Source organism: Corvus moneduloides, chromosome 29, assembly GCF_009650955.1.
Source record: "Corvus moneduloides isolate bCorMon1 chromosome 29, bCorMon1.pri, whole genome shotgun sequence".
In the NCBI taxonomy this organism is placed as follows: Eukaryota; Metazoa; Chordata; class Aves; order Passeriformes; family Corvidae; genus Corvus; species Corvus moneduloides.
The window spans coordinates 1,737,958-1,760,984 of NC_045504.1; the positions used below are offsets into that span (position 1 = coordinate 1,737,958).

At 65.6% G+C, this 23,027-nt stretch overlaps 3 protein-coding genes across 3 annotated transcripts in view; all 3 read right to left on the reverse strand.

Annotated features, from left to right (window-relative positions):
* ARHGAP30 (Rho GTPase activating protein 30) overlaps positions 1 to 14,657 on the reverse strand; it is a 16,162-nt gene extending 1,505 nt beyond the window's left edge. The window contains exons 1-10 of the mRNA XM_032093382.1: positions 14,478 to 14,657; positions 12,919 to 13,021; positions 9,824 to 9,968; positions 9,643 to 9,725; positions 9,416 to 9,523; positions 6,484 to 6,611; positions 5,495 to 5,630; positions 4,121 to 4,221; positions 3,949 to 4,026; positions 922 to 1,335 (exon numbers count right to left, since the gene is read on the reverse strand). Coding sequence (XP_031949273.1) covers positions 922 to 1,335; positions 3,949 to 4,026; positions 4,121 to 4,221; positions 5,495 to 5,630; positions 6,484 to 6,611; positions 9,416 to 9,523; positions 9,643 to 9,725; positions 9,824 to 9,968; positions 12,919 to 13,021; positions 14,478 to 14,586 — 1,405 coding nt within the window. The 5' untranslated portion in view covers positions 14,587 to 14,657. The remainder of the gene's footprint in view (positions 1 to 921; positions 1,336 to 3,948; positions 4,027 to 4,120; positions 4,222 to 5,494; positions 5,631 to 6,483; positions 6,612 to 9,415; positions 9,524 to 9,642; positions 9,726 to 9,823; positions 9,969 to 12,918; positions 13,022 to 14,477) is intronic.
* Positions 14,658 to 17,091: 2,434 nt separating this feature from the next.
* Positions 17,092 to 23,021, reverse strand: LOC116436248 (nectin-4-like). The gene is made up of 4 exons (XM_032093295.1): positions 22,753 to 23,021; positions 21,933 to 22,011; positions 19,456 to 19,575; positions 17,092 to 18,436 (listed from the first exon to the last, which is right to left on the reverse strand). Exons 1-4 carry the CDS (start codon positions 22,797 to 22,799, stop codon positions 18,158 to 18,160), a joined length of 525 nt encoding a protein of 174 aa, XP_031949186.1. The 5' UTR covers positions 22,800 to 23,021; the 3' UTR covers positions 17,092 to 18,157.
* On the reverse strand, positions 19,605 to 21,169 carry LOC116436231. Its single transcript, XM_032093274.1, has 2 exons — positions 19,823 to 21,169; positions 19,605 to 19,791 (listed from the first exon to the last, which is right to left on the reverse strand). The coding sequence occupies exons 1-2, from the start codon at positions 20,689 to 20,691 to the stop codon at positions 19,749 to 19,751; spliced, it is 912 nt and encodes a 303-aa protein (XP_031949165.1). The 5' UTR covers positions 20,692 to 21,169; the 3' UTR covers positions 19,605 to 19,748.
* Positions 23,022 to 23,027: the final 6 nt, after the last annotated feature.

Consider the following 23,027-nt stretch of genomic DNA (forward strand, 5'->3'; position numbering starts at 1 on the left):
TCCCAATCCCGGTGTTCCCCCAGATCCCGGTGTCACCCCCATCCCGGTGTCACCCCCATCCCGGTGTTCCCCAGATCCCGGTGTCACCCCCATCCCGGTGTCACCCCCATCCCGGTGTTCCCCAGATCCCGGTGTCCTCCCAATCCCGGTGTTCCCCAGATCCCGGTTTCACCCCCATGCCGGTGTTCCCCAGATCCCGATGTCCTCCCAATCCCAGTGTTCCCCCGATCCCGGTGTCTTCCCGATACCGGTGCCCCCCAATTTCCGTGTCCTCCGGATGCTGGGGTCCCCCCGATCGCAATGTCCCCCCCAATGCCGGTGTCCCCCCGATCCCGGTGTCACCCGGATCCCCGTGTCCCCCCGATCCCGGTGTCCTCCCCATCCCGGTGTCCCCCAGTCCCGTTGTCCCTCGATCCAGGTGTCCCCCGATCCCGGTGTCCCCCGATCCAGGTGTCCCCCGATCCCGGTGTTCCCCAGATCCCGGTGTCTCCCCGATCCCGATGTCACCCCCATCCCGGTGTCCCCCGATCCCGGTGTTCCCCAGATTCCGTTCTCCCCCCGATCCCGGTGTCCTCCCCATCCCCGTGTTCCCCTATCCCGTTGTCCCCCGATCCCGGTGTCCTCCCCATCCCCGTGTTCCCCTATCCCGTTGTCCCCCGATCCCGGTGTCTCCCCGATCCCAGCGTCACCCGGATCCTGGTGTCCCCCCGATCCCGGTGTCCCCCCGATTCCGTTCTCCGCCCGATCCCGGTGTCCTCCCCATCCTGGTGTCCCCCCGATCCCGGTGTCCCCCCGATTCCGTTCTCCGCCCGATCCCGGTGTCCTCCCCATCCCGGTGTCTCCCCGATCCCGTTGTCCTCCCCATCCCGGTGTCTCCCCGATCCCGGTGTCCCCCCAATCCCGTTCTCCCCCAGATCCCACAGCGATCCCACACCGGGGTCTCACCGGAGCAGGACCGGGGGTCCCGTGCGGGCTCGGGGGGGCTGTCGGGGGCCGGTTCCCGTTCCAGCGCGGGGCACGGCAGCCCGCGGGTGAGGCGGGACAGGTTGGAGGTGATGTGGAACGGGACGGTGACCGAGAAGGGGCCCGAGATGTGGAGCCCCGCGCATTTCTCGGCGCGGGAGCGGCCGGAGAGCCCCGGCCCGGCCCGGGGGGCTTTGGGGGTGGTGGGCTCCGATTTGGTGCTGCTCTCGGCCGCCGCTTCCAGCGGCTCCTCCAGGCTCTCATCCAGCTCCGGGTGGGATTCCGGGAGCGCCGGGGCGGCGTCCGAGCTCTGCTGCCGCTGCGGCCGCAGCTTCACCGACAGCTTCGGGAGCAGCCCGGCGGTGTCCGCGCCTGGAAGGGGCGAGTCCGGAGCGGGCACGGGGTGCGGGGGAACCCCGGGGTGCCGGGGAGGGTCCCAGGGTGCCGGGGGGTCCCGAGGTGCCGGGGGGGATCCCGAGGTGCCGGGGGGGATCCCGGGGTGCCGGGGAGGGGTCCCGGAGTACAGGGGGATCCCGGGGTGCAGGGGGGATCCCGGGGTGCCGGGGGGGATCCCGGGGTACGAGGGGATCCTGGGGTGCCGGGGAGGGTCCCAGGGTGCGGGGGGATCCTGGGGTGCCGGGGAGGGTCCCGGGGTGCGGGGGGATCCCGGGGTTCTGGGGGGATCCCGGGGTGCCGGGGAGGGATCCCGGGATATGGGAGGGATCCCGGGTGCGGGGGGGATCCCGGGGTGCCAAGGGGAGTCCCGGGGTGCGGGGGGGATCCCGGGGTGCCGGGGAGGGTCCCAGGGTGCGAGAGGGTCCCGGGGTGCGGGGGGGATCCCGGGGTGCTGGGGGGGGGTCCCGGGGTGCCAGGGGGATCCCGGGGTGCCGGGGGGGGTCCCGGGGTGCGAGAGGGTCCCGGGGTGCGGGGGGGATCCCGGGGTGCCGGGGGGGGTCCCGGGGTGCGAGAGGGTCCCGGGGTGCGGGGGGGATCCCGGGGTGCCGGGGCAGGTACCGGGATATGGGAGGGATCCCGGGGTGCTGGGGGGGATCCCGGGGTTCTGCGGGGATCTCGGGGTGCTGGGAGGGTCCCGGGGTGCCGGGGGGGACCCCGGGGTGCCGGGTGGGTACCGGGATATGGGAGGGATCCCGGGGTGCGGGGGGATTCTGGGGTGCCGGGGAGGGTCCCAGGGTGCGGGGGGACCCCGGGGTGCCGGGGGGGGGTCCCGGAGCTCCGGGGAGGGTTCCAGGGTGCGGGGGGGATCCCGGGGTGCCGGGGGGGGTCCCGGGGTGCTGGGAGGGTCCCTGGGTGCGGGGGAGTCCCGGGATGCCGGGGGGGGTACCGGGATATGGGAGGGATCCCGGGGTGCTGGGGGGGATCCCGGGGTTCTGCGGGGATCCCGGGGTGCTGGGGGCGTCCCGGGGTGCTGGGGGTGGGTCCCAGGGCGCGGGGGGATCCCGGGGTGCCGAGGGGGGTTGCGAGAGGGTCCCGGGGTGCGGGGGGATCCCGGGGTGCGGGAGAATCCCGGGGTGCCGGGGGGGGTTGCGGGGTGCGAGAGGGTCCCGGGGTGCGGGGGGATCCCGGGGTGCGGGGATGATCCCGGGGTGCTGGGGGGGGATCCCAGGGTGCTGGGAGGGTCCCTGGGTGCCGGGGGGGGGTACCGGGATATGGGAGGGATCCCGGGGCGTGGGGGGATCCTGGGGTGCTGGGAGGGTACTGGGATATGGGAGGGATCCCGGGGTGCGGAGGGATCCTGGGGTGCTGGGGGGGGGTCCCGGGGTGCGGGGGGATCCCGGGGGGGGGGTCCCGGGGTGCAGGAGGGTCCCGGGGTGCCGGCAGGATCCCAGGATCTGGGGAGCGAATCCCGGGCTCCAGAGGGGATTTCAGGGTCCAGGGGAAGGTTTTGGGTCAGGAGGGGGTCCCGGAATCCCGAAGGAAGGGTCAGGGTCCAGAGGGGATCCCAGAATCCCATCCCATTGATCCCAGAATCCCATCCCATCCCCGCTCCACTTCCCCCATTCCTGCCCTGGCCCAAGGATCCCTCCTTGGGATCAGGGACAATCCCAAAGGGTTGGAGGGACAATTCCCGAGGGATTGGAGGGACAATCCCAAAGGGTCAGAGGGACAATCCCAAAGGGTCAGAGGAGCAATTCCCAAGGGATCCGTGGGACAATCCCAAGGGATCAGAGGGATAATTCCCAAAGGGTCGGAGGGACAATTCCAAAGTGATCAGAGGGACAAATCCCAAGGGATCAGAGGGACAATCCCAAAGGGTCAGAGGGACAAATCCCAAAGGGTCAGAGGGGTAATTCCCAAAGGATCAGAGGGATAATTCCCAAAGGATCAGAGGGACAATCCCGAGGGGTCGGAGGGACAATCCCAAAGGGTCGGAAGGACAATCCCAAGGGATCCGTGGGACAATCCCAAAGGGTCGGAGGGACAAACCCAAAGGGTCGGAGGGACAATTCCCAAAGGGTCGGAGGGACAATCCCAAGGGATCTGTGGGACAATCCCAAAGGGTCGGGGGGACAAATCCCGAGGGATCTGTGGGACAATCCCAAAGGGCTGGAAGGACAATCCCAAAGGGGTCAGAAGGACAATCCCGAGGGATCGGAGGGACAATCCCAAGGGATCCATGGGACAATCCCAAAGGGTCGGAGGGACAATCCCAAAGGGTCGGAGGGACAATTCCCAAAGGGTCGGGGGGACAATCCCAAGGGATCCGTGGGACAATCCCAAAGGATCGGAGGGACAATCCCAAAGGGATCGGAGGGACAATTCCCAAGGGATCCATGGGACAATCCCAAAGGGTCAGAGGGACAATCCCAAGGGATCCATGGGACAATCCCAAAGGGTCGGAGGGACAATCCCAAAGGGTCAGAGGGACAATTCCCAAGGTTTCCATGGGACAATTCCCAAAGGGTCAGAGGGACAATCCCAAGGGATCCATGGGACAATCCCATAGGATCGGAGGGTCCCTCTTACCAGGGGGTCCGCAGGGGCCGGAGCTGAGCGAGTCCATGCTCTTGGCCGGCCGCAGACTGACCTTCCCGCACTTCTCCTCTGGGAATGGGGGTGGGAGAATGGGATTGGGGTGGAGTTGGGGACACGACACCCCCTCCCCCCCCAATCCATGGGATCCCCCTGGAATTCTCACCTTTCTCCTCCGCCTTCCCCGGCTTCCGCTTGGCCTCGTGCCCAGAGCGGCCCAGGTTGAAGATGGATCTCCACTTCTTGGCCTTGAGGGAGCCCTTGCGCCTGCGGGGACACCTGGGATGCACCTGGGCACACCTGGGGGCACCTGGGCACACCTGGGGGCACCTGGGCACACCTGGGGGCACCTGGGCACACCTGGGGGCACCTGGATACACCTGAGCACACCTGGGGGCACCTGGGCACACCTGGGGGCACCTGGGCACACCTGGGGGTGCCTGGATACACCTGGGGCACACCTGGGGGCATCTGGGCACACCTGGGGCACACCTGGGGGCACCTGGATACACCTGGGGCACACCTGGGGCACACCTGGGGGCATCTGGGCACACCTGGGATACACCTGGGCACACCTGGGCACACGTGGAGGCACCTGGATACACGTGGGGACACGTGGGCACACCTGGGGGCACTTGGATACACCTGGGCTCACCTGGGGACACCTGGGCACACCTGGGGGTGCCTGGGATACAGCTGGGGGCACCTGGATACACCTGGGGATACACCTGGGGACACCTGGGCACACCTGGGATACACCTGGGCACACCTGGGGGCATCTGAGCACACCTGGGGGCACCTGGATACACCTGGGCTCACCTGGGGGCACCTGGATACGCCTGAAGACACCTGGGATACACCTGGGATACACCTGGGCTCACCTGGGGGCACCTGGGCACACCTGGGATACACCTGGGATACACCTGGGCTCACCTGGGGGCACCTGGGCACACCTGGGGCACACCTGGGCACACCTGGGGTACACCTGTGCTACACCTGTGCACACTTGGGGCACACCTGGGCACACCTGGGGCACACCTGGGGCACACCTGGATCATGCCCTGGTAGGACCACCCGAGCCACGCCCCAGCTGGGGGTTCCCTGGGGGTCCCCGGGGTGGGCTGGGGGTGTCACCTGTCCCTGTCCCCAGGTGTCCCCAGGGTGGGGTGGAGGTGTCACCTGTCCCTGTCCCCAGGTGACCCCAGGTGTCCCCAGGGTGGGGTGGAGGTGTCACCTGTCCCTGTCCCCAGGTGTCCCCAGGGTGGGGTGGAGGTGTCACCTGTCCCTGTCCCCAGGTGACCCCAGGTGTCCCCAGGGTGGGGTGGAGGTGTCACCTGTCCCTGTCCCCAGGTGACCCCAGGTGTCCCCAGGGTGGGGTGGAGGTGTCACCTGTCCCTGTCCCCAGGTGACCCCAGGTGTCCCCGGGGTGGGGTGGAGGTGTCACCTGTCCCTGTCCCCAGGTGACCCCAGGTGTCCCCGGGGTGGGGTGGAGGTGTCACCTGTCCCTGTCCCCAGGTGACCCCAGGTGTCCCGGCCGTACCTGTGCTCGCCGAGCTCGATGATGGTGTGGTAGGGCCGCATCTGGGGGGGACCGTCCCCCTGGCTCAGCGTGGCCGGGACGTGCAGTGGGGGCGTCCCCCCGGGCAACAACAGCGAGCGACGGGGCGAGTCCCCACCTGGAGACCCCAAAAAGGTGGGACAGTGTCACCCCAGAGACCCTGGGGACCCCCAACCCAGCATCAGGGAGCGACGGGGTGAGTCCCCACCTGGAGACCCCAAAAAGTCATCCTGGGACCCCTGGAGAATCTCCGGGACCCCCAACCCAGGATCAGGGAGTGATGGGGCGAGTCCCCACCTGGAGACCCCAAAAAGCTGTGACAGTGTCACCCCAGAGATCCTCGGTGTCCCCTGGGGACCCCCAACCCAGCATCAGGGAGTGACGGGGTGAGTCCCCACCTGGAGACCCCAAAAAGTCACCCTGGGACCCCTGGAGAATCCCCAGGACCCCCAACCCAGGATTAGGGAATGTCGGGGGAATTCCACACCTGGAGACCCCAAAAAGGTGTGACAGTGTCACTCCGGGATCAGGGAATAACAGGGGAATTCCACACATGGGGACCCCAAAAAAGGTGTCAGTGTCCCCTAGAGACCCCCCAGAACCCCCACCTGGGGGCAGGCAATGATGGGGGGGATTCCACACATGGAGACCCCCAAAAAAGGGGTGTCCGTGTCCCACCAGGAACAGGAAACACTGGGGTGAATCCCCACCTGGAGACCCCCAAATTGGGGTGTCCGTGTCCCACCAGGACCAGGGAACGCTGGGGTGAATCCCCACCTGGAGACCCCCAAATTGGGGTGTCCGTGTCCCACCAGGAACAGGAAACACTGGGGTGAATCCCCACCTGGAGACCCCCAAATTGGGGTGTCCGTGTCCCACCAGGACCAGGGAACGCTGGGGTGAATCCCCACCTGGAGACCCCCAAATTGGGGTGTCCGTGCCCCCCGTACCCCCCGGTGCCCCCCGGGTACCTCGGAGCGGGGCATCCCCGAAGAGCTGCTCCACGTGGGTAAGGATGAACTCCACCACGATGGACTGGACCCGCACCTCCATGAACGCGGCCGTGCCGTTGAACCCCGAGGCCTCGATGTCCCTCGAGCTGGGGACAGCGGGGGACACGCGGGGTCACCTCGGGGTGAGTGGGACAGGTGGGGTCACCTCAGGGTGGGAGGGACAGAGAGGGACACGCGGGGTCACCTCGGGGTGGGAGGGACAGAGGGGGACACGCGGGGTCAGCTCGGGGTGGGAGGGACAGAGAGGGACACGCGGGGTCACCTCAGGGTGGGAGGGACAGAGGGGGACACGCGGGGTCACCTCAGGGTGGGAGGGACAGAGAGGGACACGCGGGGTCAGCTCGGGGTGGGAGGGACACGTGGGGTCAGCTCAGGGTGGGGGGACAGTGGGGGACACGCGGGGTCACCTTGGGGTGGGGGGACAGTGGGGGACAAGCGGGGTCAGCTCGGGGTGGGAGGGACACGTGGGGTCAGCTCAGGGTGGGGGGACAGTGGGGGACACGCGGGGTCAGCTCGGGGTGGGAGGGACACGTGGGGTCAGCTCAGGGTGGGGGGACAGTGGGGGACACGCGGGGTCAGCTCGGGGTGGGGGGACAGTGGGGGACAAGTGGGGTCAGCTCAGGGTGGGAGGGACAGAGGGGGACACGCGGGGTCACCTCAGGGTGGGAGGGACAGAGAGGGACACGCGGGGTCACCTCAGGGTGGGGGGACAGTGGGGGACAAGTGGGGTCAGCTCGGGGTGGGGGGGACAGAGGGGGACACGCGGGGTCACCTCAGGGTGGGAGGGACAGAGGGGGACACGCGGGGTCAGCTCGGGGTGGGGGGACAGTGGGGGACAAGTGGGGTCAGCTTGGGGTGGGAGGGACAGAGGGGGACACGCGGGGTCAGCTCGGGGTGGGGGGACAGTGGGGGACAAGCGGGGTCAGCTTGGGGTGGGAGGGACAGAGGGGGACACGCGGGGTCAGCTCGGGGTGGGGATATTGGGGTGGTGGGGATGGGAGAACAGGGACAGGGATGGGGGAATAGGGACAGGATCAGGCATGGGGGATCAGGGATGGGATCAGGGATGGGATCAGGGATTGGATCAGGGATGGGATCAGGGATGGGATCAGGGATGGGGGATCAGGGATGGGGTCAGGGATGGGATCAGGGATGGGATCAGGGATGGGGGATCAGGGATGGGGGATCAGGGATGGGATCAGGGATGGGATCAGGGATGGGGGATCAGGGATGGGGGATCAGGGATGGGATCAGGGATGGGGGATCAGGGATGGGATCAGGGATGGGATCAGGGATGAGGGATCAGGGATGGGGGATCAGGGATGGGATCAGGGATGGGATCAGGGATGGGATCAGGGATGGGGGATCAGGGATGGGGTCAGGGATGGGATCAGGGATGGGATCAGGGATGGGGGATCAGGGATGGGGGAATAGGGACGGGATCAGGGATGGGATCAGGGAAGGGATCAGGGATGGGGGATCAGGGATGGGGGATCAGGGAGGGGATCAGGGATGGGGGATCAGGGATGGGGGAATAGGGACGGGATCAGGGATGGGATCAGGGATGGGGGATCAGGGATGGGGTCAGGGATGGGATCAGGGATGGGGTCAGGGATGGGATCAGGGATGGGATCAGGGATGGGATCAGGGATGGGGTCAGGGATTGGATCAGGGATGGGATCAGGGAGGGGATCAGGGATGGGGTCAGGGATTGGATCAGGGATGGGGGATCAGGGATGGGGTCAGGGATTGGATCAGGGATGGGGGATCAGGGGATGGGGGAATAGGGATGGGATCAGGGATGGGATCAGGGATGGGGGATCAGGGATGGCGTCAGGGATTGGATCAGGGATGGGGTCAGGGATTGGATCAGGGATGGGAGATCAGGGATGGGGGAATAGGGACGGGATCAGGGATGGGATCAGGGAGGGGATCAGGGATGGGGGATCAGGGATGGGGGATCAGGGAGGGGATCAGGGATGAGGGATCAGGGATGGGATCAGGGAGGGGATCAGGGATGGGGGATCAGGGATGGGGGATCAGGGATGGGATCAGGGAGGGGATCAGGGAGGGGATCAGGGATGGGATCAGGGATGAGGGATCAGGGATGGGATCAGGGAGGGGATCAGGGATGGGGGATCAGGGATGAGGGATCAGGGATGGGATCAGGGATGAGGGATCAGGGATGGGGGATCAGGGATGGGATCAGGGACGGGATCAGGGAGGGGATCAGGGATGGTGAGGACCAAAGGATGGTTGGGACAAGGACAGTGGGGACCCTGGAGCGATGGGGACGGGGATGGTGGGGACAACAGGATGGCGGGATCAGGGGGTGGTGGGGACAGGGATGGCAGGGACAGGGGGATGGCATCGGGGGAATGGCATCTGGGGGATGGCAGGGATCAGAGGGATGCTGGTGACAGGGCTGGCAGGGACAGGGGGATAGCGGGGACATTCGGGCAGCGGGGACAGGGCTGGCGGGACGCGGGTGGCGATGCCAGTGACAAGGATGGCAGGGACCGGGATGTAGATGCCAGGGATGGCCGGACAAGGGACAGCGGGGCCGGAGCTGACAGGAACAAGGCTGGCGGTGCCGGGGCTGGCGGTGGCCGGGCTGGCAGTGACGGGGCTGGCAGTGACGGGGCTGGCAGTGACGGGGCTGGCAGTGACGGGGCTGGCAGTGCCGGGGCTGGCAGTGCCGGGGCTGGCAGTGGCGGGGCTGACGTTGCCAGGGCTGGCAGTGGCGGGGCTGGCAGTGCCAGGGCTGGCAGTGGCGGGGCTGGCGGTGCCAGGGCTGGGGGTGCCAGGGCTAATAGTGCCAGGGCTGACGGTGCCAGGGCTGACGTTGCCAGGGCTGGCAGTGGCGGGGCTGTCCCCGCTGTCCCCTCACCGCAGCAGGTTGGGTGCCCACACGATGGCCAGGTTCCGCGCGTGCATGTTGGTGCGGCCGCTGTGGCCGGCCATGCGCAGCAGGTGCCGCATCAGGAACTCCAGCGTCCTGCCAACACCGGCGACACCTCAGCCACCGCCACCCCGCCAGGGGACACCGGAGGGCCGCCAGGGGACACCGGAGCGCCGCCGGGATGTCCCCACCCCCCCACCCCTCCCCCCCTTTACCTGTAGTGAGGCACCGGCAGCTCCTTGAGCACCTCTTTGATCTTCACCAGCCGCGCCTCCTCCATCTGGATGGCCACGGCATCCTGCGGGGACAGCGCGGCGAGCAGCGCGGTGACGCGGCCACCCGCGGCGCTGGGGATGCTCTGGGGACATTTGGGGACATTTGGGGACAGGGACTCACGGCGAACTTGTCGTAGAGCTGGTAGGTGAGCAGCGGGTTGGGCAGCTCGCGGCAGTAGGCCTTGCACAGGGAGCTGACGCAGTGAACGTCCTGCAGGTAAACGGGGCGGGCCAGCTCCGGGCTGCGCTGAGCCTCGAACTCGGCGCTGCGGGGGGATTGGGAATATGGGATCGGGAATATGGGATTGGGAATATGGGATCGGGAATATGGGCATTGGGAATATGGGCATTGGGATCGGGAATATGGGATCGGGAATATGGGATTGGGAATATGGGATCGGGAATATGGGATCGGGAATATGGCATTGGGAATATGGGCATTGGGATCGGGAATATGGGATCCGGAATATGGGATTGGGATCGGGAATATGGGATCGGGAATATGGGATCGGGAATATGGCATCAGGATGGGCATTGGGATCGGGAATATGGGATCGGGAATATGGGATCGGGAATACGGCATCGGGATTGGGCATTGGGATCGGGAATATGGGATCGGGAATATGGGATCAGGATCGGGAATATGGGATCGGGATCGGGAATATGGGATTGGGAATATGGGATCGGGATCGGGAATATGGGATCAGGAATATGGGATCAGGAATATGGGATTGGGAATATGGGATCGGGAATACGGGATTGGGAATATGGCATTAGGATCGGGAATATGGGATCAGGAATATGGCATCGGGATGGGCATTGGCATCGGGAATATGGGATCAGGAATATGGGATTGGGATCGGGAATATGGGATCGGGAATATGGGATTGGGAATATGGGATCGGGATCGGGAATATGGGATCGGGAATATGGGATTGGGATTGGGCATTGGGATCGGGAATATGGGATCGGGATCGGGAATATGGGATCGGGAATATGGGATTGGGATCGCGGTCCGGGCTGCGCTGAGCCTCGAACTCAGCGCTGAGGGGGGATCGGGAATATGGGATTGGGATCGGGATTTGGGATCGGGATCGGGATTTGGGGTTTGGGAATATGGGATCGGGATCGGGAATATGGCATCGGGAATATGGGATTGGGAATATGGCATTGGGATCAGGAATATGGGATCGGGAATATGGGAATATGGGATCGGGATTTGGGATCGAGATTTGGGGTTTGGGAATATGGGATCGGGATCGGGAATATGGGATCGGGAATGTGGGCATCGGGATGGGCATTGGGATCGGGAATATGGGATCGGGAATACGGGCATTGGGATCGGGAATACGGGCATTGGGATCAGGGTCTGGGCTGCGCTGAGCCTCGAACTCCGCGCTGTGAGGGGATCAGGAATATGGAATCGGGATCAGGAATATGGGATCAGGATCGGGAATATGGGATTGGGACTGAGGGTTTGGGAATATGGGGTTTCGGTTCGGGGTCCGGGTTGTGCTGTGCCTCGAACTCCGCACTGGGATGGGATTGGGATCGGGATTGGTGTGTGGGGTATGGGAGGTGACAGGAAAAGGGGGGTGGGGACAGGGATGGAGGGGACAGGGGGAGGTGCCAGGGACACCCAGGATGTGGGAAAAGGCGGCATAGGAGGATCCTGGGCACGGGGGGACATTGGGGACACCATTGGGGACACCACTGGGGACACAGAGGGCCCCGGCAATTCTGGGGTTCCCCAGGAACAGGGGAGAAAAGAATTTAGGGAAAGAAGCAAAAGAGGGAAAAAACGGACCCAAAACCGGGGAGAGTGGAAGAGAAGGGGCAGGAAAACCCCAAACCCAATAAAGAGGGAAAAAGGGAAGGAAAGGAGCGGGGGAAGAGGGGCCGGAGCGGGGTGGGGGGAAGGGAAGGGGCCGGGGGAAGGGAGGAGGGGGCTGGATCCGGCCAGGATGGGGAGAAATGGGGCTTTGGGGGGGAGGGAGGGGGTCCTGTGGCCCATCCCCCCCGGCCCTGTCACCCCAAGTCCGGTCCCATCCCCGGTTCCGCCTGATTTTATCCCATCCCCGTCCCCTCCCTCCCTCTCAGTCCCGGCATCCTCCAGTCTCCACCCCCATCCCATCCCATCCCATCCCACCCCATCCCATCCCATCCCATCCCATCCCGATCCCCATCCCGATTCCGATCCCCGATCTGTCCCAATCCCCATCCCGACCCCCGATCTGTCCCCATCCCCATCTCGATCCCCACTCCGTCCCAATCCCGCTCCCGATCCTGCTCCCGATCCCGCCCCGTTCCCATCCTGCTCCCAATCCCCGTCCCCGCTCCGTCCCCATCCCGATCTCCGCCCCATCCCGATCCCGATCCCGCTCCCGATCCCGCCCCGTTCCCATCCTGCTCCCAATCCCCGATCCCGCCCCGTTCCAATCCCGCTCCCGATCCTGCTCCCGATCCCGCTCCCGATCCCGCCCTGTCCCAATCCCCATCCCGATCCCCATCCCCGCTCCGTCCCCATCCCGATCTCCGCCCCATCCCGCTCCCGATCCCGATCCCGCCCCGTTCCCATCCTGCTCCCAATCCCCATCCCCGCTCCGTCCCCATCCCGATCTCCGCCCCATCCCGATCCCGATCCCGCTCCCGATCCCGCCCCGTTCCCATCCTGCTCCCAATCCCCGATCCCGCCCCGTTCCAATCCCGCTCCCGATCCTGCTCCCGATCCCGCCCTGTCCCAATCCCCATCCCGATCCCCATCCCCGCTCCGTCCCCATCCCGATCTCCGCCCCATCCCGATCCCGATCCCGATCCCCATCCCCGCTCCGTCCCCATCCCGATCTCCGCCCCACCCCGATCCCGATCCCGCTGCCGATCCCGCCCCGTTCCCATCCTGCTCCCAATCCCCATCCCCGCTCCGTCCCCATCCCGATCTCCGCCCCATCCCGATCCCGATCCCGATCCCCATCCCCGCTCCGTCCCCATCCCGATCTCCGCCCCACCCCGATCCCGATCCCGCTGCCGATCCCGCCCCGTTCCCATCCTGCTCCCAATCCCCATCCCCGCTCCGTCCCCATCCCGATCTCCGCCCCACCCCGATCCTGCTCCCGGATCCCGCTGCCGATCCCTGCCCCGTCCCCATCCCGATCCCGATGCCGCTCCCGCCCCGCCCTGTGCCCGGTGCCCGGTGCCCGGTGCCCGGTGCCCGCTGACCGCAGCCGCTGGATGTTGGAGGACACCCCGGACAGGCGGTAGATGCCATCGACCACCCCGTGCTGCTCCACGAACTCCGTGCAGCTCCGGAGCACCTGCGGCACTGCGGGACACGGACCGCGATCCCACGGGATCCCACCGAGCCCGGATCCACCAGGGTCCCACCGAGCCCGGATCCCACTGAGGAGGGTCTGACTGAGCCCGGATCTGACAGGGTCTGACTGATCCCGGATCCTGGATCTGAGAGCATCCAACTGATCCCGGATCCCACAGAGCCCAACTGATCCCAGATCCGAGAGCATCCAGCTGATCCCGGATCCCACAGAGCCCAGCTGAGCCCGGATCCGAGAGCATCCAGCTGATCCCGGATCCCACAGAGCCCAGCTGAGCCCGGATCCCACTGAGTCCGACTGATCCCGGATCCCACAGAGCCCAGCTGAGCCCGGATCCCACTGAGTCCAACTGATCCTGGATCCGAGAGCATCCAACTGATCCCAGATCTGCCAGAGCCCAACTGATCCTGGTTCCTACAGAACCCAGCTGAGCCCAGATCCAACAGCATCCAGCTGATCCCGGATCCATCAGCACCCACCAGATCCCGGCCCCAGCTCCAGATCCCAAATCCGCCAACATCCGCCTGAACCCAAACCCGAATCCCGGATCTGGCATCGCCCACCTGGGCCCAGTCCCGGCCCCACCAGTGCCAGGGGAATGGGGAGGACCTCGGCCACCACCCCAGGTGTCCCCAGAGTCCCTGCACCAGTCCTGGGCCACCAGCTCGGCAGGGGTGGGGACACGGGATCCCCATGGGTGGGGACACCAACTTCATAGGGATGTGGCCACCGACTCCCAGGGGATGGGGCCACCAGGTCCACAAGGGCGGGGCCACCGTGGGGTCATCAGCTCTGCAGGGACAAGGCCGCAGACCCCACAGGGAAGGGCCGGCAACTCCACATCGGGATCACTGATTCCACAGGGACAAGGCCACCACATCCCAAAGGACGGAGCCACCAACCCCACAGGGATGGAGCCACCAAATCCCAAAGGATGAGGCCACCAACCCCACAAGGATGAGGCCACCAAACCCTGAAGGATGGAGGCCATCAACCCCACAGCGATGAGGCCACCAAATCCCAAAGGATGAGGCCACCAACCCCACAGCGATGAGGCCACCAAATCCCAAAGAGTGGAGCCACCAACCCCACAAGGATGAGGCCACCAAATCCCAAAGGGTGGAGCCACCAACCCCACAAGGATGAGGCCACCACATCCCAAAGGATGGAGCCACCAACCCCACAGTGATGAGGCCACCAAATCCCAAAGGACGGAGCCCCCAGTGCCGACTCCCCTGAGATTGGAGCCCCACCGAGCTCCAACCCCCCCAAATCCCGGCGGAGCCTCGGTGGCCACGGCGCTTCCTGGAGCGGCGATGACGCAACGCGTGGCGCAAGTCCCCCTCCCGTCCCCTCCGGGGCCCCCTCCCCGCTTCCGTCGGTGGCCCTGGTGGCCCCGGTGGCCCCCGGAGGGCTCGGGGGGCTGGGTTGGGTGCTGGCACTCACCGTCCTGCCCCGAGCGCTGGAGATGCTCGCGGAGGTCGCAGCCGAAGAGCCGCTCCCGGGAGCCGCCCTTGCGCCTCGCCCGCTGCCGGGCCTTGAGCGCCAGGGACATGGGGACGGGGCCACGGGGACGGGGCCACCACGGGCCCGGCGCTGGGGACACGGCCGGGGCCACGGGGGCCACGCCAGGGGGGTCCCGGCGCTGTCCCCGCGAGGGTGACAGGAAGGCGGAGGCCGCGCTCGAGGCGCTTCCTGCTGCCGTGGCCGCGAAACCGCGGCGAGGGCGGGGACGCCTGCGCACACGCGTGTGCAAGGGACACGCCCTGGGGACGTGGGGACACACGGGTGTGCAAGGGACACGCCCTGGGGACATGTGAGTGTGCAGGGGACATGCCCTGGGGATGTGACTGTGCAAGGGACACACCCTGGGGACACACGGGTGTGCAAGGGACACGCCCTGGGAATGTGAGTGTGCAGGGGACACGCCCTGGGGACACACAAGTGTGCAAGGGACACACCCTGGGGAGACGGGGACACACGGGTGTGCAAGGGACACACCCTGGGGACACACATGTGTGCCAGGGGCACGCCCTGGGGACATGGGGACACACACATGTGCAAGGGACACACTCTGGGGACACATGGGTGTGCAAGGGACACACCCTGGGGACATGTGAGTGTGCAGGGGACACGCCCTGGGGAATGTGATTGTGCAGGGGACATGCCCTGGATACACACAGGTGTGCAAGGGACACTCCCTGGGGACACACATGTGTGCAAGGGACACACCCTGGGGACGTGGGGACACTCCCTGGGGACATGTGAGTGTGCAAGGGACACGCCCTGGGGACACGGGGACACACCCTGGGGACATGGGGTCACATGGGTGTGCGAGGGACATACCCTGGGGACATGTGAGTGTGCAGGGGACATGTCCTGGGGACACATGTGTGTGCGAGGAACACACAGGTGTGCAAGGGACACTCCCTGGGGACACAGGGACACATGGGTGTGCAAGGGACACACCCTGGGGACATGTGGGTGTGCAAGGGACACACCCTGGGGACACACAGGTGTGCAAGGGACACTCCCTGGGGACACAGGGACACATGGGTGTGCAAGGGACACGCCCTGGGGACATGTGGGTGTGCAAGGGACACTCCCTGGGGACACAGGGACACATGGGTGTGCAAGGGACATGCCCTGGGGACATGTGAGTGTGCAAGGGACACTCCCTGGAGGTATGTTCGTGTGCAAGGGACATGCCCTGGGGACACGCCCTCGCACACTCACTCATGAGTCACCCGTGTCATCCCCATGTCACCCGTGTCTCAGTGTCACCCCTGTGTCACCCCTGTGTCACCCCTGTGTCACCCCTGTGTCACCCATGTGTCACCCATGTGTCACCCATGTGTCTCAGTGTCACCCATGTGTCACCCGTGTCACACGTTGTTACGTGTGTCACCTGTGTGTCACCCCCGTGGCTCAGTGTCACCCTCATGTCACCCGCGTGGCTCAGTGTCACCCATGTGTCACCTGTGTGTCACCCCCGTGGCTCAGTGTCACCCTCATGTCACCCATGTGTCTCAGTGTCACCCATGTGTCACCCATGTCACACATTGTTACGTGTGTCACCTGTGTGTCACCCCCGTGTCACCCGTGTGGCTCAGTGTCACCCCCGTGCCACCGTGTCACCCCTGTGTCACCCATGTGTCTCAGTGTCACCCATGTGTCACCCATGTCACACGTTGTTACATGTGTCACCTGTGTGTCACCCCCGTGCCACCGTGTCACCCGCGTGTCACCCGCATGTCACCGTGACACCCTCACGTTACCTGTGTCACCTGCATGCCACCGTGTCGCCCCTGTGCCACCCACGTGTCACCCACGTGTCACCGTGTCACCCCCACATCACCCGCATATCACGGTGTCACCCCCACGTCACCCGTGTCACCCACGTAACCTCCGATGTCACCTGCGTGTTAGCCCTGTCACCCACGTGTCCCCCGTGTCACCCGCGTATCACGGTGTCCCTCCCGTGTCCCCCCGTGTCCCCCGTGTCACTCACATGTCTCAGTGTCCCCCGTGTCACCTGTGTCACCTACGTGTCACCCACATGTCCCCCAGGTCCCCTGTGTCACCCATGTGTCACCCACATGTCCCCCTGTGTCCCCCCCGTGTCCCCCCCGTGTCACCCCGTGTCCCCTGTGTCACCCACGTGTCTCGGTGTCCCCCCCCAGTGCCCCCCCCGTGTCCCCTGTGTCACCCACGTGTCCCCCGGGTCTCCCGTGTCACCCACGTGTCACCCACATGTCCCCCGTGTCACCCGTGTCACCCGTGTCACCCACGTGTCCCGGTGTCCCCCCCGTGTCCCCCGCCGTGTGCCCTGTGTCACCCACGTGTCTCAGTGTCCCCCCCGTGTCCCCCGTGTCCCCCGTGTCACCCACGTGTCTCGGTGTCCCCCGTGTCCCCTGTGTCCCTCGTGTCACCCACGTGTCTCGGTGTCCCCCCCGTGTCCTCCCCGTGTCCCCCGTGTCACCCACGTGTCTCAGTGTCACCCAAGTGTCTCGGTGTCCCCTCCGTGTCCCCCCCGTGTCCCCAGGCTGTCACACTCGGGCCCAGCCCCGCGGGTCGTTTATTTACAGGGTCTATACACGGCTGTACAGCCCCTCCCCCAGCCCGGGGGGGAGGGGACACGGCTGTCACCAGTGCCACCACAGCCCGGGGGGGAGGGGACACGGCTGTCACCAGTGCCACCACAGTCCCAGGGGGGTTTGGGGGCACGCGGGGGCTCCTGCCCCGCTCAGTCCTGGGGAGTTTGGGGAGTCCTGGGAGGTCGCCGGTGTCACCACGAGTGTCCCCAGCCTGGGGTCGGGTGACACCTGGGGACAGGAGCTTGTCCTGGGGTTTGTCCCCAAGTCGGTGCCAGCAAGGAGGTGGCACTTGGGGACCAGAGTCCATCCTTGACCCCACACCAGCAGGGAGGGGACACTTGGGGACCGGAGCATGTCCTAGGGGGTCAGTGGTGTCCCCACGCCTGTGACAGCAGGGAGGTGGCACCTGGGGACAGGAGTTTGTCCTGGGGGCTTGTCCCCAAGCCTGTGCCAGCAGGGGGGTGACACTCAGGGACCAGAGAATGTCCTGGGGCTTGGTGGTGTCCCCAAGCCTGTGCTAGCAGGGAGGTGGCACTTGGGGACCAGAGCATGTCCAGGGGTGCCATGCGTGTCCCCAAGCCTGTGCCAGCAGCCAGGTGACACTTGGGGACTGCAGAATGTCCTGGAGCTTGGTGGTGTCCCCAACCTCATGTGCCAGCAGGGAGGTGACACTTGGGGACCAGAGTCCATCCTTGACCCCCCACCAGCAGTGAGGTGGCACTTGGGGACTGCAGAATGTCCTGGGGCACTGTCCTTGTCCCCAGCCCCACACCAGCAGGGCGGTGACACTTGGGGCACTGTCCTTGTCCCCAGCCCCACACCAGCAGCGAGGTGACACTTGGGGCACTGTCCTTGTCCCCAGCCCCACACCAGCAGCGAGGTGACACTTGGGGACTGAAGTCCATCCTTGACCCCACACCAGCAGCGAGGTGACACCCGGGGACCGGAGCAGCGGGGGCAGAGCCGGGCGGGCGCGGGGTGGGGCTGGCTGTCCCCTGGCTGTCCCCAGGTGTCCCCCCGGTGCCCGGCTCACACCAGGTGGCCACGGCCGTTGATGTAGATGCCGTTGGAGCTGGGCTTGGCCTGCAGCATCCCGTTCTCCTGCACGAAGTGGGTCATGGCCTGCTTGATGGGGTCCCCCCCGCCGCCCCCCTCCTCCTCCTCCTCCTTGGGCTCCTTCCCGGCCGGGTCCGGCGGCGGCGGCAGCGTCGAGGGGACAACGGGGACAACAACGGGAACGTCCGTCTGCGTCTCGATCTCCCGCACCGTGGACAGCGTGGAGTAACTGCGGCCCTCGGGCTCCTCGCTCTGGGGACAAGGGACGCGTCAGGAGTGCCAGCGGGCAGGGGGACGCGGGGATGGATGGGGACACGGGCACCGTGGGGACACGGGGGCTGAGAGGGATTTGGGCACTGCTGGGGACATGGGCACCGTGGGGACACGGCGTTGATGGGGACACGGGTGCCATCGGGGATGTGGGCACCACAGGGACACAGGGACTGATGGGGACATGGGTGTCACCAAGGACATTGAGCAGTAATGGGGACCTGGGCATGGACAGGGACATGGCACTGATGGGGACATGGGCACCGTGGGGACACGGGCACTGATGGGGACATGGCATTGATGGGGACACGGGCACTGATGGGGACACGGGCACTGATGGGGACACGGGTGCCATCGGGGATGTGGGCACCACAGGGACACAGGGACTGATGGGGACATGGGTGTCACCAAGGACATTGGGCAGTAATGGGGACCTGGGCATGGACAGGGACGTGGCATTGATGGGGACACAGGGGCTGATGGGGACACAGGTGCCACCAGGGACGTGGCATTGATGGGGACACAGGGGCTGATGGGGACACGGGTGGCATTGGGGACGTGGCATTGATGGGGACACAGGGGCTGATGGGGACACAGGGGCTGACGGGGACACGGGTGCCATTGGGGACGTGGCATTGATGGGGACACAGGGGCTGATGGGGACACGGGTGCCACCAGCATCACGGGCACCGCTGGGGACACAGGGACCAACAGGGACACTGGTGCCACCAGCGTCACAGGCACCGATGGGGACACAGGGACCAACAGGGACACTGGTGCCACCAGCGTCACGGGCACCGATGGGGACACAGGGACCAACAGGGACACTGGTGCCACCAGCGTCACGGGCACCGATGGGGACACAGGGACCAACAGGGACACTGGTGCCACCAGCGTCACGGGCACCGATGGGGACACAGGGGCTGATGGGGACATGGACACCAGTGGGGACACAGACCCAGGTGGGGACACAGCCAGCACCAGTGTGCCCCGTGTCTCACCATGGCAGAGCAGATGCTGGTGCCACGCAGGCTGTCCCCTCGCAGGCTGTCCCCTCGCAGGCTGTCCCCTCGCAGGCTGCCCTGGCGACTCTCCGTCCGCAGCTGCAGCGTCTCCTCCAGCTGGGACAGGCTGGTCAGTGCCCAGGACACCCCACAGACACCCCCGGACAATGCCCGGGCACCCCATGGACACCCCATGGACACACCATGGACAATGCCCGGACACCCCATGGACACCTCACGGACACCCCATGGACACCTCATGGACACCCCATGGACACCCCATGGACACCTCACGGACACCCCATGGACAATGCCTGGACACCCCATGGACACCTCATGGACACCCCATGGACACCCCATGGACACCTCACGGACACCCCATGGACAATGCCTGGACACCCCATGGACACCCCATGGACACCCCACAGTCCAACCCTGTGGACACCCCATGGACACCCCTGGACACTCCATGGACTCTCCAAGGACACCCCACGGTCCAACCCTGTGGACACTCCATGGACACCCCATGGACACCCCATGGACACTCCACGGACACTCCATGGACACCCCATGGACACCCCATGGTCCAGCCCTGTGGACACACCTCATGGACACTGCATGGACACCCCACAGTCCAGCAGCCTGATCCCATGGACACCCCATGGACATTCCATGGATACCCCTGGACACTCCGTGGACACCCCACGGTCCAGCCCTATGGACACCCCATGGACACTCCATGGACACCCCATGGACACTCCATGGACACTCCACGGACACCCCATGGACACCCCATGGACACTCCTGGACACCCCATGGACACCCCATGGACACGCCACGGACACCCCATGGACACTCCACGGACACCCCATGGACACTCCTGGACACCCCATGGACACCCCATGGACACGCCACGGACACCCCATGGACACGCCACGGACACCCCATGGACACTCCACGGACACCCCATGGACACTCCTGGACACCCCATGGACACCTCATGGACACTCCACGGACACCCCATGGACACTCCATGGACACCCCATGGACACTCCATGGACACTCCACGGACACCCCATGGACACTCCACGGACACCCCATGGACACTCCAAGGACACTCCACGGACACCCCATGGACACCCCATGGACACTCCACGGACACCCCATGGACACTCCAAGGACACTCCACGGACACCCCATGGACATTCCATGGACACCCCAGGGACACCCCATGGTCCAGCCCTATGGACACTCCAAGGACGCCCCATGGACACCCCATGGACACCCCATGGACACTCCATGGACACCCCATGGTCCAGCCCTATGGACACCTCATGGACCCCCCATGGACACTCCATGGACACCCCACAGTCCAGCGGCCTGATCCCATGGACACCCCATGGACACTCCATGGATACCCCTGGACACTCCATGGACACCCCACGGTCCAGCCCTATGGACACCCCATGGACACTCCATGGACACTCCACGGACACCCCATGGACACCCCATGGACACCCCACAGTCCAGCCCTATGGACACCCCATGGACACTCCATGGACACTCCATGGACACTCCAAGGACACCCCACGGACACCCCATGGACATTCCATGGACACTCCATGGACACTCCAAGGACACCCCACGGACACCCCATGGACATTCCATGGACACCCCATGGACACTCCATGGACACCCCATGGTCCAGCCCTATGGACACCTCATGGACCCCCCATGGACACTGCATGGACACCCCACAGTCCAGCGGCCTGATCCCATGGACACCCCATGGACATTCCATGGACACCCCACAGTCCAGCCCTGTGGACACCCCATGGACACCCCATGGACACCCCACAGTCCAGCCCTGTGGACATCCCATGGACACTCCACAGACACCCCATGGACACCCCACGGACACCCCATGGACATTCCATGGACACCCCATGGTCCAGCCCTGTGGACACTCCATGGACACTCCATGGACACCCCATGGTCCAGCCCTATGGACACCTCATGGACCCCCCATGGACACTGCATGGACACCCCACAGTCCAGCAGCCTGATCCCATGGACACCCCATGGACATTCCATGGACACCCCACAGTCCAGCCCTATGGACACCCCATGGACACCCCATGGACATTCCATGGACACCCCACAGTCCAGCCCTATGGACACCCCATGGACACCCCATGGACACTGCATGGACACCCCACAGTCCAGCCCTATGGACACCTCATGGACCCCCCATGGACACTGCATGGACACCCCACAGTCCAGCGGCCTGATCCCATGGACACCCCATGGACATTCCATGGATACCCACGGACACCCCACAGTCTGAGCCCACGGACACCCCACGGACACCCCACAGCCCAACCCAAGCCCCCCTTCTGTGGGTTCCCCCACCACCCAGGGCCCCCCAAGCCCCGTCCCACGTCCCCTCCGTGTCCCCAAACCCCTGTCCCCACCTGTGCCCGGGGGTCGCTGCTGTGGCTGGAGTGGAGCCTCCGGATGGAATTTTCCCGGGTCAGCGTCAGCTCCTCCTCGCTGGGGACACGGGGGACACTCAGCACCGGCCCCGCCGTGGCCCCGCCATGTCCCCCGTGTCCTGCTGGGTCCTACTGTGTCCCCCCATGTCCCTCGTGTGCCCCCACATCCCCCGTATCCATCCCGTGTCCCTCTCACGTCCCCAACGTCCCATGTGCTGTCCACATCTCCCTGTGTCCCCCCTAATGTCCCCAATGTCCCTCATATCTCCTCCATGTCCCCAATGTCCCTCATGTCCCCATACCCCCAATGTCCCCCATGTCCCCAATGTCCCCCATGTCCCCCATGTCCCTCATATCTCCTCCATGTCCCCAATGTCCCTCATGTCCCCATATACCCATGTCCTCCATGTCCCCATGTCCCCAATGTCCCTCACGTCCCCAATGTCCCTCATATCTCCTCCATGTCCCCATGTCCCCAATGTCCCTCATGTCCCCATACCCCCCATGTCCCCAATGTCCCTCATATCTCCTCCATGTCCCCCATGTCCCTCGTGTCCCCATGTCCTCCATGTCCCCAATGTCCCCAATGTCCCCAGTGTCCCTCATATCTCCCCCATGTCCCCAATGTCCCCCATGTCCCCAGTGTCCCTCATATCTCCCCCATGTCCCCAATGTTCCCCATGTCCCCAATGTCCCTCATATCTCCTCCATGTCCCCATGTCCACCACACCCCTCCATGTACCTGCGCTCCCCCATGTCCCCCCCGTGTCCCCCAGTGTCCCCGTGTCCCCTCCCTTACTACTTCTCGGAGATGCGCTGGGTCTTGCGTTTGTGGTACAGGGTCATGACCACGACGACGATGACGAGGACACAGAGCAGGACGGCAGCGATGACCCCAACCACGACCACCGAGGCCGACACCAGGTCCACGCGGCGCACGGGGTCCTCTGCAGGCACCCCACAGGGGTCAGGGGGACACCCCAAAGAGAGGGGACACCCAAAGGGGTCGGGGCGACACCCAAAGGGGTCAGGGGGACACCCCGAAGAGGGGAGAGACCTCAAAGAGGGTCAGAG